Source organism: Mesoplodon mirus (assembly GCF_964341445.2).
Source record: "Mesoplodon mirus genome assembly, chromosome: 7".
Lineage (NCBI taxonomy): Eukaryota > Metazoa > Chordata > Mammalia > Artiodactyla > Ziphiidae > Mesoplodon > Mesoplodon mirus.
The window spans coordinates 76,324,075-76,343,683 of NC_138983.1; the positions used below are offsets into that span (position 1 = coordinate 76,324,075).

Genomic DNA, 19,609 nt, shown 5'->3' on the forward strand with positions numbered 1-19,609 from the left:
TCTAGCCACTGCATTTCCTGTTTCTGAACACTTACGTAAAGTTGGACAACTCAATTACAGTCTATGAATTATTTTCCTTATCTTCTAAGTCAGGGAATTGGTTCTAAATTCTATCTTTGCTGAGGCCCTATATTTCATCATCCTGTCCTCCAGTGGCCTCCAAACACCTCACTGGGCAAACCATAAGAAAACTTTTTAATATGCATCTTATTTATTAACAAATTATATACACAAAGTTCCATACATAGTATTTATGTACATGATAAACTACACAGATTTTTTAAAATAATACAAAGGTAAAAATGTTCTCATATTTTCTTTTCCTAACTCCTAAGGCATTATTTTATTTTACTTATTGTTTTATAAAGATTTATTTATTTGTTTGTTTGTTTGTTTGGCTGTGCCGGGTCTTTAGTTGCAGCATGCCGGATCTTTTAGTTGTGGCATGTGGGCTCTTAGTTATGGCAGGCACGTGGGATCTAGTTCCTTGAGCAGGGATCGAACCCAAGCCCCCTACATTGGGAGCACATAGTGTTAACTGCTGGACCGCCAGGGAAGTCTCAAGCATTATTTAAAAAACTATATTTACAAAATGTATCTCACATGCTACCTAGGGTGTGCACACAAGCTTTAGAGGCCTGGACTATGCAGAGCCAGTTTGATGTGCCTTGGGGAAATAATGGTTTGACATTTAAGCAAAAGTACTGTCTAGAAGACATTGAATTCTTTATATTCATAAAGTAAATTTTGGTAACAGGGAACACTGACTGTAAATGAAAAAAGTCTTATTACATTCCTGAAAAAGTAAAAGACTCAAAGTGCCTTTGTTACTCTAAAAGGAAAATCATTAGTGTCATTTTTCTATTAACAATAACTTATTAAAGCTCCAAGCAGAAACAACAGCAATCACTTACACAGTGCTTAGTATGTGCCAGGCACTATTTATACAAATAAGTGCATTTAAACCTCATAATGAGGCATAGAGGTTAAGTGATTTGCCCATGGTCACTAGCTATGAAATGGGAGAAAGGGACTTTGAACCTAGGCCATTTGGCTTCCGCACCCAAGTTCCTGACTGTTTTCTACCTCAGGGGTCAATGGACTTGCCCTGTATAGGCTCAAAGAATTTTTCAATTTTTAAAATCTAAATTTAAACATTTCCAGATTTGTGGGCTATACAGTTTCTGTTGCAACTACTCTGCCCCACTGGTGTAGGGTGAAAGGAGCCACAACTACCATGTAAACAATGGGTGCGACTATGTTCCAGAAAAACTTCCTTTACAAAGCCAGGCGACGGGCTGGATCTGGCCCACCAGCCAGAGTTTACCTATCCCTGATCTGCACCATCAAACTATTAAAAAGCCTTCATGTCAAATTATTAACTAACTTTAGGCCTAAATACAGTCACTATAACCACTGTAAAGTTGTTAAGGCATTATTTTAAAAACTGTATTTACAAATTGCTGATGTACTGACTTTTATTAGTTTAAAAACTACAACAGCTAATAAACACTTGATTCATTTAAGTCTTGAAGACTAGAATGGCATAGTTTCTTCACAGTATTACAATAAAAGTTTTCAGTAAAAAAACATACATAAAAGTATTATTAGGTATTATATATTAAATCTCTTATTTCTAAAATTAAGTGGACTATCTTTACTAAATGGTAGAATCCCAAACTGAAAACTGGTCATATTCTTTCAGCAAAATGAAAGCTACGCTCACATGTATCAAAAGACAAAAATTAGGGCTTCCCTGGTGGCGCAGTGGTTGAGAGTCTGCCTGCCAATGCAGGGGACATGGGTTCGTGCCCCGGTCCGGGAAGATCCCACATGCCGCGGAGCGGCTAGGCCCGTGAGCCATGGCCGCTGAGCCTGCGCGTCCAGAGCCTGTGCTCCGCAACGGGAGAGGCCACAACAGTACCACACACACACACACAAAAGACAAAAATTAACTGCCCTCTGTATCAATATATTAATATGAAAGTTTAAACATAAAATCACCTTTAAGATCTAGGCCATGTGATCTGCTCCATGCCATGTCAGAACACACCCCGTTAAGTTTACTTAACTTGTCTTAAGTGTGATAGAATTCTTTATACCTTGACAAATAACTAAAAGGAAAAAAAAAAAACCCACACACACAATAAGATGAAGAGCCTATACATTTGTCAATCTTGACTTATTTGCTTTTCTTGAGTCAGTTGGAGGTTTATAGCCACATTCTCAAAATCATTAACTACAATCTTCCCAAACAGGTAATTGACGAACAGATGCATTCTAAAACTTGTCAGTAACAAAGCGCTATTCCAGTTTACAGCAACAGTTTAATTCTACTTAGATACTAAAACTGAATACACTGAATACGGCAAACTTTATTCCCAACCACTCAGCAAAGTACTACATACCTTTTCAGATATAGGGAAAAAAAGAAAAAGCATACGATTCTTCCTATTTTCATTTCCAAAGATACATCCCAATCTTAATGATCAATCAGCGATTTCAACGTCAACTATAAACCCAGTATACTGCTGCTATGCAGTGTACTAGAGCAAGAGAAGAGAGAGGACCTCAAACCCTCTGTTCCCTCAAATTCAAAGGCAGGCTTCCTGACCTCTCCAGACCACTACTGGACACAAGGAAGGCACACTAATGTTGCAGGACCCCAACCAACAGTCACCTGCTTTGTGATTACTTCCATGACACACCCTCACCAACACCACTGAGTTTGCTTCTCCTACGGGACGTTACATGTATTTACTATTTTAACACATACCACAGTGCATCATAATTATGATTGCAGATAGATGTTCTAACAATTGAAAGAGAATGATGACTTTTTTGCTCTTTACATCTTGCTATTTCCCGTCCCATAATATTTCTTGTAGCGAAACCATAAAATATAGACAAACACAAAAAGCAGAAAATATACAAAACGTGTGCTTTGCACCTTAACGCAAACTTAAGTAAAATTAGTTCTGACAGTATCCAGCATGACAAACTTCCATGGTACAAACGAGAATGGACCAAGGTTTGAGCAGGTACAGGAGACAATCCAGGCATGAACAACACCAAGGCAAGGTAGACAGGAAGTAACATGGTGTGTAGGAAATCACGAGACCAGTCTGATGGGAAGAGACTTAAACAAGACTGAAACTCACTTTCTAAACCTCCATCTCCAACTGGACAATTCGCAGGACACAGGTGCACCAAAGTGGCCAATTTATTCAATCCCTTTAATATGGAGGAAGAGTTTAAAATTTTACTGGTTTAATTTGCCCCAAAAGCAACTCTCAACAGTTATGGCCTCTGTCGTCGGAGCTTTGTATGAAATTAAGTCAAAGTGTGGAGCTCCTTTGCCTTTTTTTTTTCTCCTTAAAAAAGAAAAGAAACAATTGTTCCGAGTAAAAACAAACATATTCCGAAGCATGTGTACATTGAAAAGTAAAGAAACTTTATTAACAACTTCATAAAAACTGACTTAAAATTTTAAAAAGAAAAAAACATGTTTTGAAGTCCTTCCGACTGGAGTCGTGTCTCATAGTGTCCTTTCTTTACAGAAATAGTCGTATTAGGACACATATGCACAAGGATTAACACCATGACACACTGTACACGGCGGGCCCCGGCGAGCTCACCAGTCGTCGTCTGAGTCCAGGTCTCTGGGGAGGATCCACTCCACGGATGAGCCCAGCAGAGTCTGAAGCTCGTTCGTGAACTCCACCAGATCTAAGAGCTCCTTACTTTCTGGATTACAGGACTCCAGGTCTTCGGGGCAAGAGAATAAGAGACTTGCTGACACTTGCCGGCAGAACTCGGCCTCCGCGATGGTGACGATTTTCACATTTGGGAAATTGCAGCGGAATATGCAGGAGGACATTTGCAGTTTCTTGAGCAGGTCTGAGAGCAACAGCCAGTTACGAGGCCTACACAAGAGAAAGGACAGTGGTTTGAGTTTCCGGCAAAATTAGAGGCGCTCCCAACTACGAACTACCCGTCTCCTGGCGGTGAAAGGGCCTGCTACTTCCACTTTGATTACCCCACCCCCACCCCACTTCTCACTGTCCTTAGAAGGCCTACTTCTTCTTCTTTTTCTTTTTTAATTTTATTTATTTATTTATTTTTGGCTGCGTTGGGCCTGTTGCTGCGCACGGGCTTTCTCTAGTTGTGGCTCGCGGGCTCTAGAGCGCAGGCTCAGTAGCTGTGGCGCATGGGCTTAGTTGCTCCGTGGCATGTGGGATCTTCCAAGACCAGGGCTCGAACCTGTGTCCCCTGCACTGGCAGGCGGATTCTTAACCACTGTGCCACCAGGGAAGCCCGGAAGATCTACTTCTAGCGGGGGAACTCTGGACTCATGTGCATGTGTTAAGAGGCCACCTAGGGCGGATCAGCCAACTTAGACAAAAGCAGGAGCAGCGCCCCTGAATGAGCCTCGTTGCAGGCCACCCCAGTGCTGCCTTGGCTCTGGTCACAACTCAGGTCACCCCTCTCCAAGTAAGTGTACCCCGTTCTAGTCACTAGGGAAAACCAGTCTGTATGCCAACCCAAGGGAGATGGCAAACACCTCTTTGACCTCTTCTCTCCTCCGGCCCTCACGGAGAGAGCATGAGAAACACTCGAGGTCACCTGGCTTTCCTTTCCTTTCCCACACCTCCAACCCGCCCCTCAATGCTGCTGGGAGTGAGGATTTTGAGAAGGGAGGTGGTACAATCCTTCCTGATACCCTGCCACGCTTTATCATCTCTATCCTGAATAGAATGTCACCACAAAGGCAGACACGTTCCCAGCCTCAGAGTCCAAGGAGGATGCTACTCCTTAAGCACTGGGGTCAACACACAGCAGAGCAAGGTCTCCTGATGTGTTCACTCCGAAGGGTTGGTCATGGGGCACAGTGGCCCGACCGTGGGGACAAGACTCGATCTAAGCAAATCTGAAGACACATAAGATCCCAGGTGCCACATACGGCTTTCTCTAATCTTATACGAGAAGAGGGTACACATCAGTATCGTCCCGTGGACCTCACGCGCCTTGGAAGGCCCCTATGGTAGCCGTTTGGGGAGGATCCCTTCCCCAAGAGTTTACTGACTGAAACTGCAATTGCAGTCGCTGACTCCCGTGTCCTTTGGGCTCTAGGGGTGTGTTCCAATGAGGGCAGTTGGCTGGGGAACCCTCCCACACCCCAAACTTTTCTGGAAAAGTTCCACTGCATTATGTGAGGTCGGTGGACACTTGGTGAGGAATTCACTCACCCCCCAACCCAGCCACCCTCATCTGCTGAAGGGGATTTCTAACTCCTGCCACCCCACAGAGCAGCTGGGCTGGCTCTCGACCACACGCTGGCCACGCTCACCCCTGAGCGACGGACACCTGGACGTTATAACACGGCAAAAGGGGGTCTTGGGAAAATTCAGATTCCAATAGGTCACCATAGGCCTCGTTGCTGTCATCCTGGTCCTCTGGTCGTGGGGGATTTGCTAAAACATCGTAACCACTTTCATCATCTGGTTCTAAACGGGGGGGCAAACAAGAGAGAGGTCAGTAAGCTGGAGCAAGATTCCAGCTGTTCGCCAAAAAGGACCCTGGAAAAATTCTTTCCCAAGCAAGTCCTGCTCACAGCACCACCCCCACCCCCACAAGCCCAACTGAAACGAACAAGGCTGCTCAGCACACACAGCTGCCAGAGAACTCCGAAGAGCAACCGGGGCTACCATCGTCAGGAGCCTGCAGGTTACTTAAACAGTCTGGAGAGAGAGGGGGAGAGAGAGAGAGAGAGAGAAACAAGATAACGCCTGCTGGTAAGAGGCAAATGCTGCTGGAGTTCGGGAACATCTCACGCTGGGGCTGGTGTCACCTCCTGATAAGTCCCACTGCACACGCCTCCAGGTATCTGACTGAAACCTCCCCACGCGTCCACCCGCCTTCCTGAGGGACTGCCCGCCTCACCGCCCCAGCCTGCCAAACAAAAGCTAGCCTGGCTAGCTAAGAGTTTTCCAGCCCCCCACCTCGCAAAACTCAAAGTATGTATCTCTTCTTTGACAGACTAACGTTGGGCCGCTTTTCCCAGTAAAGGGTCACTTAGAGTAAACGGGGGGTGGGGGTAGGGGGAACCCAGGTGAAAGGCTGTGAAGTCACCGTCTAGATGCTTGAACAAGACCGTGTCTTGACCTCTGCCGTACCTGTTAAGAACTTCTCCAGAAGTTCGCTGTGGTTCACTTTCTTGATGGTTCTACCCGAGTACGTAGCCAGGGTAGGATCAGCACCGTAGGAGAGGAGCAAGCGGACAATTTCGAGATGATCATTCTTGACAGCATCGTGGAGAGGCCTAGGAGAGGTGCGGGGGATTACACCTGTGCACGCGACGCTTGCTTCTAAGGACACGGGGCAAAATCGAGCGTGTGTGGCCAAGCCTCGTAGGCGCGCTATTTCACCGAGGAGGTGAGTGTACGGTCGCTGCGACAAATTACTCTGTTATTTCAACACATAACCCTTTACGGGACAGGTGAAGGGACCATCTCAGGCCTAATTCTTCAATGCAAATCTCTCTTAATGCATGGCCCAAGGAGGAACTCAGGCCACGATGAAAACGTTTCCAATGAACTTAAATAGTGACAGACTGTAAGAAGGTAACATACGGCGGGCTGGGGGGAAGAACCCCAGCACCACGGAAGCAGATACGACAAGCCATTGTTACACCATTACAAACAAAACCCAAAAAGTGCAGTTTGTAAAAGAAACTAGGGGCAAAGTGGAACCTCTCCTGAAACCAATTTGGAGATGAGTGATCAACCCTCTCGCCCAGAAGCAGTCGACAGGCAGGGCGAGTTCTCAGGAGGATACAGAGTCCTCCTGCTCGTGTCCGCTGGGGTCAGGAACACTGTCCACAGTCCCATCCAGAAAGGATGCTATTTGGAAACCATGAACCACCAAATACCTTACGGTTTTGCTCATTTTATGACCGTCAGGAAAGCCCCAGTGCCCTGCCTCGTGGTGGCATCCCAGGTACAACCAGGAAGATGCTTGGGCTGACTCAGACCTGGGCCTCTGGCCAATAAACCGAGGTCAAGGACAGAGTGGGGGCCAGGCCCGGGGATGTGGGTGGACACGGCAGGTCCTATCAAGCCAGTTGCCACTGGACCTGTCTGTACTCCTGCAACTTTCAACTCACATATATGTTCAAGATTGAGATTCAACAGACGCTGGTGAAGAGTCCAGGGTCTTAAAAGAGAACACCCCTGATTATTCATGCAGGCTCAACATTTTCAGGGACTTCTGTCCATAAGAACGTCACAGACTTTTAAAGTTCTATGTAAATTCGCCAGAAAGATCTGTCCGATTCCATTCTAGAGGACTCCGCCACCAGTGTGCTTACATGGCACTCACTCTCCATCTTTCCTTCTGGGGTTCCCCGCACACCCTGAGAACCACTGCCTATGCCCCAGCAGGGCCAGGCCAAGAGCAAGACCGCCACTGACCCGGTTCCATCCTGGGCACTGCAGTTGACATCGGCGCCATATTCAAGGAGGTGTCGTACGATGTTGAGCCAACCTCTTGCACAAGCCTCGTGCAGGGCACAGTAACCCGCGTTGTCGCGGTGGTTCACATCACAAATCTTGTTCTCCAGGCAGTACAAGACCACTTCCTACGGGGAGAGGAGAGGAGAGGAGAGGAGATACCATCAGACCACGATACAGTGAACCTTGTAAGCGTGACCTCCCCATAGCTTGGCGGTGCCCACTTTCAAAGGCATACATCCTCGGGGCCAAAAGCCCACCATGGCACGGGCAGGCGGCAGGCATCCTGGTGGGGGGCGAGAGTGCGTGAGAAGGGCTTGGAGATGCAGACAGTGTTGTCTAAGGCTCTGCTGCACCACTGGCCTGGCCATGGGCAAGTTACCCTTGAACTTCTCCAAGCTTCCACAGGGCTGCTGAGAGGACGCATTCGGATAGCGATGAAAGCCCTCAGCCCAGGGGCCGACGTGACCAGTACAGAGGTGTCACGGCTGCTAACATCTTAGATGACACATTGCCAAGCACAGACCATTCTCACTTGATGGGTCTGTTCGGTCAGTGGCAGTGGACGATAACACAAGTTTAGATAAAAGTATGGATGACCAACACTTAAAGAGAGCTTAAATCAGCCGGAGAACATTCCCCAGCTTAGAGAAGCAGGGACACCCAGGTCAGCTACATCCTCGCGCCCCTTGTTAAGACCCCAAATCAGAACCTGGGCCTCAGATGCTCTTGTCTGTACGTTAAGTAGAGTTAAAGAGAAGCTCTCTCCCTCCATCCTCGAGGAATGACACAAAATGCCTCCAATAACCCCACCCTCTATTTTGCCTCACTCCACCCTCTCGAGTAAATATGAAAATTTTAGACTGATTCTGCCCCAAGTTAATGACAGGAACCTGATACACCACAGGCTGCAACCTCCACATTTCAAGAATCAAATAAAACGGTCACCGCCCCACCCCCCACCCCGGAGATGTTCTGTGTCAACACTGTGCATTAGAATCACTGTTATTAACCTTCTTTCTTTGGCTTGTTAAAATATTAATATGAACCACTCCCAGTAAGCAGAGCAGGAACTTATTCAATGTTTTATTACCTTAAGAAAGTTTTCAGACACATTGAAAGCATTTGCCACCAGAAAACACGTTATACTGTTTATACTGGGTAAGTCGTGCCCAGCAGAGAGCCGGCAGGTTCTGAGAGCTGGGAGTAGGCAGAACGTGCATGTGGCCCAACACATGGTCTGCAGGGTAAGGGGGGATGCGATGGGGTCAGAACAGGCCTCCTTGTGACATCTCTCAGGTAACTCATCTGTTAAACCCAAAAAGGGCGTCATCCTAGCCGCCCATAAGTGCGAGATGGGTTCTGTAAAGCCTTTTATGCCCTTTGGAGGACACGCCAATCAAAGGTGACCACTCACTTGGGAGCGAACTAGAATGTTCCATTTGCTTACCACGTGAACCCAATGGGGCATGCTGGTAAACCTGGCCATCGGTGCCCTGTTACTTCGGGTCACTGCAGCAGCTCCCTTCCAAAACAAGAGGAGGAAGAGAAAAGGCACGCCCACGAATGCGTTTCTCCGTTTACATCCCAACCTGCCAGAAAGCCCACAATCCTCTGGGCTCCCAGGCCACCTGCCCCGAGCCCTGGTATCCAGGATACCGCATGAAGCTGCTGCGCTTTTAGCAGGCCCTCACTAGCCAGACTTGAGTGGACGGCTGCAAGCTAATGAGTTGTGTGCCCCAGCCAGGGAGAGGCCCTGTCACGTGGCTCTGGGATCAGGTCTGAACGCCACCAACTGCTGTGCACACATCAATTTACTCAACCCAGGGTTTATTTGCTGTGACAATCATGGCCTTCGCCTGGAAACCTTCATCACTACTAGGGCAGATTCAAGGGTACCTAGAAATGAAAGGCCGTCCAAGCTGGTGGGTAAGTCAACTCTCTTCTCCTGGAAGATGGCAGCAAAGGCAGCAGTAGCCCCACGGCCAGGTCAGACTTTTGGCCACGGGCTGTCCTAACTCAACCACGTTGATCCCACTATTTACACAGTGCTTCTCATTTCCCCAGATGAGGACGTCTTCTGTCACCCACAGGAACCCAGGAGATAGCAGGAAAGGAAGGTAGTACTATCCTCATTCAACACTTGGAAACTGAGGCCCAGAGATATTAAACCCCAAGTTCAATTAACATGAAGTACTAGACCTATAACTCAGGTCTTTGGTACCTGGTCAGCTGGGAAGATTCAAAAGGCCCAAGAGGGCCCCAGTCAGAGGGATGCAATCCAGCTGTGACGAGCATCCCACAGGCCTTCTCTGTTGGGGGTCAAGTGGGCTAACTACACTCTCCTAGCTAAGAGGGTGATGGCCTCTAAATGGATGGCAACCGTCGCCACCAACACTTTCTCTAACTGAAAGGTGAAGAGGCGGGGCGGGTCTGTCGACGCAACACATTCCTTGGTTTTATTTTCTCCGCTAGAAATAAACGGGAGTGTCCGAAGGGCAGCCCAGCCATTCCCAAGCAAAGTCAAACTGCTTTTGTCGGACAGCTCTCTGTTCAGCGGCTATAAGCCGAATGCCATTACCTGCAAAATGTAACCATAAAGGCCATAAGCCCGACGTTGTTAGTTAATTAAATGCCTCATTAACTTTTTAAAAAAACATGACTTACTCAATTCATAGAAAATTTAATCATCACCGCTAAAGGCACAAGCATGTGGTTGCACACGGGCGTTTTAGCCTAAGAAATAGAAGCCTTTTTCCCGGGAGGGAATGGTTTGAGGTCTTTGGCCACACAAGTGATCTATTTAACGCGGATCTGAAGCCAGAGTGTGTTTCTAAACTTCCAGAACCAGATTATCATGACATAAAGCTCAGACAGCCTTTATACTGCACATGGTATCTTTGGCTAAGCAGAAGAAAATAACCAAGAATGCTGAAGACAAAACTTCAGGAAAACCCTCCCAAACCACACCCTTATCTGCTTAAGCAAACTGTCCTTCAATTTTAAAAGGTTGAAGCTGCCACATCTCCCAACTGGGCCATCAGCCCAACATTTAAAATTCTGCCCAGAGAAATCCCAGAAAGTTGGATTCAAAGTTGAAAGCGTTCATCTACTTGTCACAATGTTCAGCATCAACACTGGTGATCTGTGGAATCTACATATTGAAATTTACATTTGAAGAAAAAAACAAATCCCACCGTAAACATTCCCAAGGCTTCCTGTGCAATCAAAGGCCAGGTAGCCTAAAAAAGTATGGATCAAGTGCCCCTTGGTCCAGGCCTCAGAGCCACCAAACCAAAATGGAAACTGTCTTAGAGGACCAACGAGGGTCTTTTGACGTCTCTGGTCCCAAAGGGAGGCTGCTGGAAATGATGCCAAGTTCACAGGTGGGGCTCGGAGCCCCGCCCTCCACGGCGGGTGCAGCAGCACCCCGCCACCCCCATCTCCAGCATTTGCTGGAAGCGGGAGTCTACTTTCTCAACCCTAACCCAAAAGTTGGGGTTAGGGGTCTCCCCCCCCACCTCCAGCGTTTGCTGGAAGCAAGGAGACTATTTTCTCAACCACGGGGGGTCTAGCTCAACACTATGTGCAACATCTGCTCTGTCCTCCTAGGCGCCCGCTCTCAGCTCTTGGGAAACCAACTGGGTGCTCCTTGGACTTCACCTGCAAGTAACTGCGCTAACTACCACAAAGTGCTCTCTAGCTAATGGAGAGGTCTCCAAGAGACGTGTAGATATACACAAGAGCACGTTCAACCCACAACAACAACAAAACACCCCCAAACTAAGCATAGCCCTAGTGCTTCCAACTTCCCACCCACAGTCAGGCCTTAGGGCCAAGGCAGGCACACTTCCAAGGGCTCACGGCACTATGGACCGGGGTGGGGGGACACGACGGGAGACGGGGGACAGGGGCACAGAGCTGGCTGAGGGTGTGGGCGCCAGGGCTCCGGGCCAGCCTGGGTCCTGCCACCCCAGTGCTCAGCCACACCTCCACGCTCAGCCTGCTGAACCGCGTTTTACTGTCACCATTCAACTCCCAGAGGGCTGATGCCAGCACAGAAAAATGCCTTTGCCCTGTGGGCTATCACATCACAATTGCTACTGACGAGTATGGTGGGGGAACTGCACAGGGCATGGAGAGGCATCTGTCTCACAGAGGTTTTGAACTGTAAAAAGGGCAATTCCAGTGTGAGCCAGTCTTGCTGAGGAGCGTGGTGGGCTGTGGAGCACTGCTGGATTGCTACCTGTACGGGGATCAGCTAACCCCTCTGAGGCTCAGTTTCCTCATCCGAGAGTGGGCTAGTACTCGTTACTCCCAAGTGAAGATGTTAACAGGGTGAAAGGAGTTACTACAGATCACACGGGCTTAGGCAGATACCAGCTCTCTTTCTGTGTTGCTCTAGCAACAGAGGCTGTCACTGTCATCAGCCGTGCTGGGTTGGGATACAGCAGTGTGGACAGGGAGTCTTGTGCAAGGCTCAACCCCTGCTCCCCGCCCATCAGCCCTCGGCTCCCGTGCCCTCTCAGAAAGAGACTGCTCAGGTCTGCCCCACTCCCACCCCTACTCTGCACAGACACTTCCCACCCGCTACCCCACAGGGGCATCACTCTGCCCCAAACAGCACAAGTTAGTAGAGCTAATAACTACTCTCCTTCTTGCTATTCAGAATCCAAAAGGCTCATTAAAATTCCCCTGGTCGCCAAGCCCTGGGTTAGGTCAGATTTTGTATCAGAGATAAGTGAGCCGGACTGGCCGAAGCAGCCTACCTGCCTGAACGGGAACGGAACATCAGAGAGGCCTGCCTTTCTTTTCACACCACGACTGAACAAGCCACCAAAGAGCCCGCAGTGTGAGCGGGGCCAACGCAAACACCCTGCTGGAACACCCAGCCCAGTCCGCCACGTGGAGGGGGCTGGGCTCTGAGACCCGCCCCCCATCCCCAGCCAGTGTGTCCCCCACCCAAGGAGCAGCAGCCGGCGGATCCTAATCCGGGGCACCCACAAGGATGCTCACCTCGTAGCCAAGCCGGGAGGCCTGCTGTAGGAGGGTCTCGCCTGCGTTCTTATTGACAATAAGTCTCCGCGCTTCCGGTGGCATCGGGCGGGACTGGGTGGTCTCTGGAGGGGAGCTTGAGCATGTCAGCTGCGAGACCTGGGAAGATGGTAACAATTGCTGCAAACGGTCCAAGGGCTTCTGGTCCTGCTTGGCCGGCGAAAGATCATAGTCGGAACTGGGCTCAGGCCGCTCCTGAGTGGAGGAAAGCACTTTTCCTCCTCTCTGTCTGAGGGAGGCGGGGCGCGAGGAAGGGGCTGCATTTTTACTCGCTGGAAACTTCACCGCCACCCAGGAGACAGGTCCCCTAGGAAGGGGCAGTGACATTTTTGGGGGAGGGGTTCAGGAAAAGGAAAGCTTTGTCCCCAGAAGCAGAGAAGTAGGCAGGCGGGATGTGCCTGCACAGGCCCGGGGGGCGGGGGAGAGCCAGGGGCAAGAGGTACCTTGCCATCCGCATTGTCCACGTAGGAGTCCCCTGGCAGCGACAAGCCCCGCCTGGGCTCCTGAGGGATCAAATGCTTGGTTTTGCACGGTCGCTTCGCGGATGGTTTCTCGCTGTTGTCGGTGTATTTCTGCGGCAGGGGCGAAGGCTGCCGATCCATTTCTCCGTCCATGCACAGCACATCTGTCAGGGGGAGAAGCAGCGGGCGTTACACAGTTGTAGCCGGTGAGGAAAGAAAAGCCCATTGTTAGCACTGATCGTTGGAGCAGATTCAGTTTTTAAAGATACACCAATTATGTTTTCAAAGCACTAATATTTTAATTATCCCACATTCAACCGGCAAATAGGCTAACCCACGAAACGCCAAATGGCAAGTCGCTTCAAAGGGCCGCAAGACAGGGCAGAAGCCAGCCCTTCGTGCGCTCCCGTCCCCACCCGTGGGGGGCCTGGGTGCTCGGGACAGGGCGACTGGGGACAGCCTGAGGCTGGAATGAGGGCACTGACAAGCGCCCGGGGTCACCCAAGACTTCCCTTCCTGCCCAGCTGCGGGCTGGGTGATGAGGAGCAGCCCAGGAAGTCGAGCTCCCGCCTCACTGTCCATTCCATAAGGAAGTGTGCAGGCTGAAAGGACCTCATGAAGAAAACTCCCCGCTCGCCACACGCTACTCTTGTCAACTTGGATGGCGCTCAGGTCCCCTCCAGGGCCGTTTCCCACAGAGGGCAGGTGATCCACCCTCCAGGAGCGCCCCCCGCCCCGTGCGTACCTTGTTCATTGTCACTGCATTTAAGGGACTCCTCCAACCAGCTTCTGTTGCTTTTGCCCTCTGCCCTTTTCCTGCCAGGTTTCTCTTCGGAGATACTATTGCCCTGGGGGGTGACCGCAGGCTGGACCGCCTGAGTCACTTCCGTCCCGCCCTGCCGGCCAGGTTTGCTCTCTGCTGCCGACACCTGCTGCTCCCGCCGTTCTCTAAGGTGCAGCAAGCGGCGCTGCTTTCTGGGATGGAGCCCTGTTAATTCAATGCACACCTCAGGTTGGTCAGCTCACTATAATGTGGCTCTTCTAAATGGTTAGAGGAACTGTTTGTCATTTCCCTCTCAGGCCAGTCAGCTAATGGAGAAATAACTACAAATTAATGAAGAAGCCCCCCGGGGCGGGGAACAAACTGTCGTACACATCACTAACAGGAGTGGGGGAGGGGAGGGGTGTGGTCACTGTGTTGGCTGGAACTTGTCACCAAGTCTCGGGAGGGGGCCTATTTGCCTTTGGCCACCTTTGGGCTCCAGCCCTGGCACCTGGCTTTGGGGGGGTGGGGGGTGGGATGGGGGTGGGGGGTGGGGAGGTGTGAGTGGCTCCCCCCAGGGATCCAGGGTGGGACTGGAACTTTCCACTGCTCCGCTCCAGGACTTCCGTAGGGTGCCCTGCGGGCCCGAAGCGAAACCAAGCCCACCTTTGGAGACCCGTCTCGGCTTGGCTTTCAGCAGAGAGTCCTCCGGGAGCACAGTGGTCTCAGTGTGGTTCCTATTGCCAGACACCTTGCGCTTTCTGTTCAGCCTGAGGGTGGGGCTGCGTGACGCGTCCGGGGCCGCCTGGTCGGCGGGGGACTCTCTGGGGGGCTCCGTGTCCATGTCCTCAGGAAGATCACTGTCTTCTGGGGCTTCGAAGGGGTCAGGTTTGCTTCCATCATAACACTCCCCTAGGGGAGGGGAGACAACCCGGAAAGGAGGGAACAAAGGTCACCAGGAGCAGGCAGGACCCCCATGCCCAAGGCAATCTGCTACCAACAGACGCACCCCCCTTTGGAGACCAGGGGCCTCACACGCCGGAAGCACAAAACCCTCAGAAAGACGTCCCAAAGGAAGGACAGCTGAACACAACCAGCAAAGAAAGCAGAAAATGAGGTGCGTAGCCCACTCACAATCCATCCTTCAAGGGTCAAGGTGAGGCATCTACACCATCCCTCTATAGGCATGTGAGATCACTCCCTAACTGCTTAACTCTCCAAGGTGGCTTACTTTTAAAGGGGGGGTGAGTGACCTCACAGTAAGAGCCAACCAATCAGGGCAGAGCTACAAATGACTATGGAAACAGCTGCTAGTCAACAAAAAAGGCTGATGTCATCAAGAGACCAAATAGCCCCCAACTGCCATCTACACAGACATAGCACCCATGTTCACTTGGGTCAGCAGGGGCGAGGGTGAAGAAAAAGGGTAGGGAAAGAATGGTGGGAGGCTGGGAAGCTGGGGAGACCAAGGCAAGAGGAGCCTGGCAAAGGGAAAGGAAAGGCTTCCTGGTGCACACACAAGGGTCAAGGGCAATTTCAAAGAACTCAACCAGATTGCTACAAGTCCGTCTGTCCTCTTTCCACACCCGTGGGGGGAAAAGCATTTCACTGCCATCGAGGGGCTGCTCCTATTTCCTGTCTAGGAAGAAGGCCCTCAGTGACACCAGTCACCCACCTGGCACGTCTCCACGCCTTCCTTCCCAGGCAACAAGCATCTAAGGACATTTCAAAGACAAGACTCCAACCCCCTTCATGGGGGTGGGGTGGGGGGATGTGGCGGGCAGGGCTGAACTGCTCACACCCCAGCTCCGCCTGTGTTGCTCCTGCCCCCTCTGCTCAATCTAGCATCCACTTGGGGCTTTTCCTCCAATCACCCCAGCCTAACATCACTCCTCACTTTTGCTCTAGCCAAAGCAACAGTTCAACTGCTTTGCTAGTCACATTGTTTCTAACACACAAAGAATTCCATAATGATCACTGTGCTGTTAAAGAGTTCCCCGAAGATGACCCTGTGTCCATCACCGGCCGGGGGTGGGGGTGGGTGTATGAGTTTGGTATTTCGTTAACACCTGAGCTAAGCTCCCACAGCCCGTTTTTCTAGATGAAATCATGGACACACCCCTCACATGCTGCTCGCATTCCTCCTCCTCTCCCTAGACCACTTCAAGTATCACTCCCACTTCTGCCCAGCCGGCTGGTCCCCTGATCAGCCTCTCTTGGGGGCATTCCCAGCATTTAATGGCAGCCAGTTGTGGGGATGAACCTCACCCTGGCCTGGGCTAGCCTGACCTGTGCTCTCAATGGTGGAACACACTTAGCTTTTCTCCAAGGGTATCCCAAGGTGGGGCAGATCCCCATCTACTCTTGCCGGAATGGTGGAATCACCCCAACCGCGAGGGTGTCCTGCCGTGGCAGCAGGAGAAACCCCAAACTCCTGGCCTGTGCTTACGGGTGATGCAGCCCAGGCTACCGCAGGCCCGGTGAAGACGGCGTGCTGTAACTCTCACTCTGGCTGCTCTGTGACCCTCTTAAACACTCGGGCAGGAATGGCGCCGCTTTACAACTCGGCCCCCTTCACTTGTAAAGTGGGAATGTTACTGCTAGCCTCCCTCCAGGGGTGGGCTTCATAATCACGGGCCGGGCTCAGCACAGAGAAAGGCTGGAAAAATCCCTTTAACCAAAAGATGCCAAGACTTTCAGACCAGCCTGAATCTCAGGCCTGAAATGTAGGAAATTTTAAGAGGTGAGCCCTGCTGGTTACACCATTGGACTTCTCGGGTCCAATCTGGTCCAATCAGCCTTCCCTAAAAGCTCCGTGGGAGGGCATCCATGGAGGAATGGAAGGGCTACCTTAAGAACCCCCATGTCCAATTTGAAAGTTTCTTTTTCCAAACTAGGTCCATCCACCCTTCCCCCAACCCCGGAGCCTTTTAGGGCAAAGATCTCAATTCCCCTCAGCTAAGGCCCCCCAAGACCTTACGCTAGTGTGACCTTACCCAGGCCACTAATAACCCTGAAGGACACCCACCCCGACTGCCCAAGATGCCCATGGCCACCAGCTATGGGGTAGAGGCTCCGTGTCACTTGGAGCTTCTCAAAGACTGTTCTAACCACGACCCACAGGAGGATGACCCTTGAGGGCAAAGGAGATGGGGAGATCAATAGATACACGGGGATCCTAACCATCAGGCTTTGCCATCATTGCTACTTTTGGCCCTTCTAAAAGTGGGAAGCCATGTGCCCTTGGTCACCCAGTCTAAGCAAGATGTGAACGTGGTCCCTGCAGCATGGTCCTATGACTCACAGCACGTATATCCCAAATGCATTATGGTTGTACCACAGCATCACCTCACAGAAGCATCACCACAGCAACATTTACAAGTCACTGTGGCAGCAAAGCACCCTCACCACTGTTGAGCCATGCCCAGTGAGGCCTAAACAAGGTGAGAGGGTTCTGAGTCGCTGGAAGGCTCCCCAGGATTAAAATCCCCTTCTCTGTAGCTTAACTATAGTAGCACCTCCAGTCAGGGCTAACCTTGTTCAAAGTTACACCCGCTACACAAGGGGTGCAGGGGATCTCTGTTCCAAAGTAGTTTACAAACGTGCAGGTGCTCAGCTGGAAGAGAAGTTCCCTGAGCAAAGAAGTTTCATGAAGCCCCTCGACTGAGGCTTCCTCCAGCTCCTGGCCAGGCACTGCCACTGAGCAGGTCCTAGGCCTGTCCCAGCCAAGTGGTTGGCAAGGGAGATGGTTACTCCAAGTTTGAGAAGGAAGGGACCAATGCCTCCTTGCCCCGCCCCATCTTCAAATGCCACTGAGGGTTCCTAGTGATGAACTTCCAAGTCTGAGGAACCTCCCAACTCATTTGGTGAACTTCCAAAATAAAAATTTCACTCAGCCACCCATGTGATCATAAAGAATAAATGAGTATCTCGGCCACTGTGTTTTCAAGTTAATTTCTTTTTTAAACAAGCCCCTAGCAACAAGATGCACCCGCACCAGGACAACCAAGGCCGCGCAAACAGCACCCACCACCTTAGAAGCTCCTGGGCCCTCCATGGGTAGGGGCTGCCTCAGAAGGGGGAAGGCATCTTGAAGGCGTCCTGGACCCTCTCTGGGACCCCTGCCCGCCCCAAATCCCCGCCCCAGCTCCCATGTGCTCACAGCTCGGCTCTCGGCCACACCGACACCCATGAGAAGGACCTGAGCCCATATCAGCTCAAGACATGATGGCCCAAGAACAAGAAGGCCCATTCATATCCAGCTGAATGGAATGAACACCTGCTGGGCCTTGGACGTGGAGGCCGCGGTAAGAACAGTGGCCCCTTCAGGTGACCTTTCCTGACCAGCTATTTACAAACCCCACGTCTCTACAAGACAGAGGGTGGGTGGGGAACCCACCTCCGTTGCCCCAACCTTTCAAACGGAGCCCCTCACCTTCCCCACCCCTTCTCCTGCCCTCCCATGGTGGCGATTCATGGCTCACTGGGCCATGTCCCGGGTGCTCCAGGAAGAGACCCGTCGGTCGGTCTGAGATTGGAGGCAGGCGGTGGGGGGAGGGGGCTTTCGGAATCATCTGGGGCTCAGGCCCTGCTCCCCATCAGCCACACCGAGTTCTCGTCTCCACGCTCAGCAGGAAAGACTGGGAAGGACGCACACAAACGTCTCTGGGAAGAAGGGCGGGTGAGGCCACTGAGACGTGAAGGGCAGCGGCCACCCTGGGTTTGGCCACGTTGCTGGAGAAAAGGGCGAGAAGACTCGAGGCCGGTTAACTGCCCGCTCCCTTCCTCCAGCCTCCCTCACCGTCCACCCACAACAGGCAGATCCCCTCCTCAGAAAAGTGCAGCCCTGTGAACTTGGCCTTGCCCACTTTTATCACATCTCTCTGAGAAACTTCCCCAAGAGCTGAGTTATGAGGCCACTCGGGAGGGTAAGGGCTGCGTGTCAGCTGTGAGCACAGGCAAGGAGGGAGGCCTGGACCCTCCGTTTTTCATTCCAATCCCGAGGGGGAGGAGCTCGGAATCGGCTACTCCAGGCACATCAAGAGCCCCATCCCTCGGGTAAGGCCGCCACTGACTAGCCCCAGAAATCCCCTTCTACGGGAGCCACGTAGGACAAACCGGTCCCGGTGTGGCTTACCCAGAACCCTGGCCACAGGCCTTTGTCTGACCCCAAAGATGAGCTGGGGGAGGGCAGTGCTCCAAGCAGCAGAGAGAAGCACACGCTGTGGCTGACCACAATTTTCCCAAACTGCATCAGGCACCCACGACCTAAGCGTGCGGGCGAACGCTGACCCTACGACTGGGTCCAAGGGCCTGGGCCTCCCAAACGTGCCCACCACCCCCGACTGTCCTGTCTCAGGAGGATTTCACGCCCACCCTGTCCTCGACGTTCACCTAGGTGCCCTCACTCACCATCACCGGTGAGGTTTCTGGGGTCCGGAGCAGGCTGCAGGCCACAGGCCACAAGCACGCACACTGAAGAAAGCGGGAGAAAGACCTCCACTTGCTGCCAACACATCTCATTAGCCCAGGAAGTCTCGAGGGCAAAGCCCGAAGTCAACCCCAGTGGGGGAGCAGCTGATGGGACCGCAGAGTGTGACTCGAGGCAAACACTAGCTTTCTCTCCAATTTGGCCTCCAAAACAGAATACACCCCGTCTGGTAGGAAGAACGCCCTCGTTGATCCCACGCCCTTGGAGCGTGCTGTCAACCCCTAATGACTGCAAACAAGCCTGCCACAGAAAATAATTATGCTCGTCTTTCTGGTGCCTTCATCAGCCCTCATCTCACTTTAACGAAACCTCTGCCTTTGGAGGGAGA

General features: G+C 51.4%; 2 protein-coding genes across 6 annotated transcripts in view; one reads left to right on the plus strand and one right to left on the minus strand.

Moving 5' to 3' along the window:
* Positions 1 to 19,609, plus strand: part of LOC309808565 (interferon regulatory factor 6-like) — a 726,310-nt gene that overhangs the window by 250,719 nt on the left and 455,982 nt on the right. The window lies entirely within an intron of this gene.
* LOC309808563 (BCL-6 corepressor-like) overlaps positions 1 to 19,609 on the minus strand; it is a 54,702-nt gene that overhangs the window by 20,174 nt on the left and 14,919 nt on the right. Inside the window, exons 6-14 of the mRNA XM_082628943.1 lie at positions 19,203 to 19,265; positions 14,457 to 14,702; positions 13,773 to 14,015; positions 13,010 to 13,191; positions 12,528 to 12,761; positions 7,473 to 7,639; positions 6,177 to 6,322; positions 5,351 to 5,507; positions 3,162 to 3,926 (exon numbers count right to left, since the gene is read on the minus strand). Of these exons, the coding sequence (XP_082485069.1) occupies positions 3,635 to 3,926; positions 5,351 to 5,507; positions 6,177 to 6,322; positions 7,473 to 7,639; positions 12,528 to 12,761; positions 13,010 to 13,191; positions 13,773 to 14,015; positions 14,457 to 14,702; positions 19,203 to 19,265 (1,730 nt within the window). The 3' untranslated portion in view covers positions 3,162 to 3,634. The remainder of the gene's footprint in view (positions 1 to 3,161; positions 3,927 to 5,350; positions 5,508 to 6,176; positions 6,323 to 7,472; positions 7,640 to 12,527; positions 12,762 to 13,009; positions 13,192 to 13,772; positions 14,016 to 14,456; positions 14,703 to 19,202; positions 19,266 to 19,609) is intronic.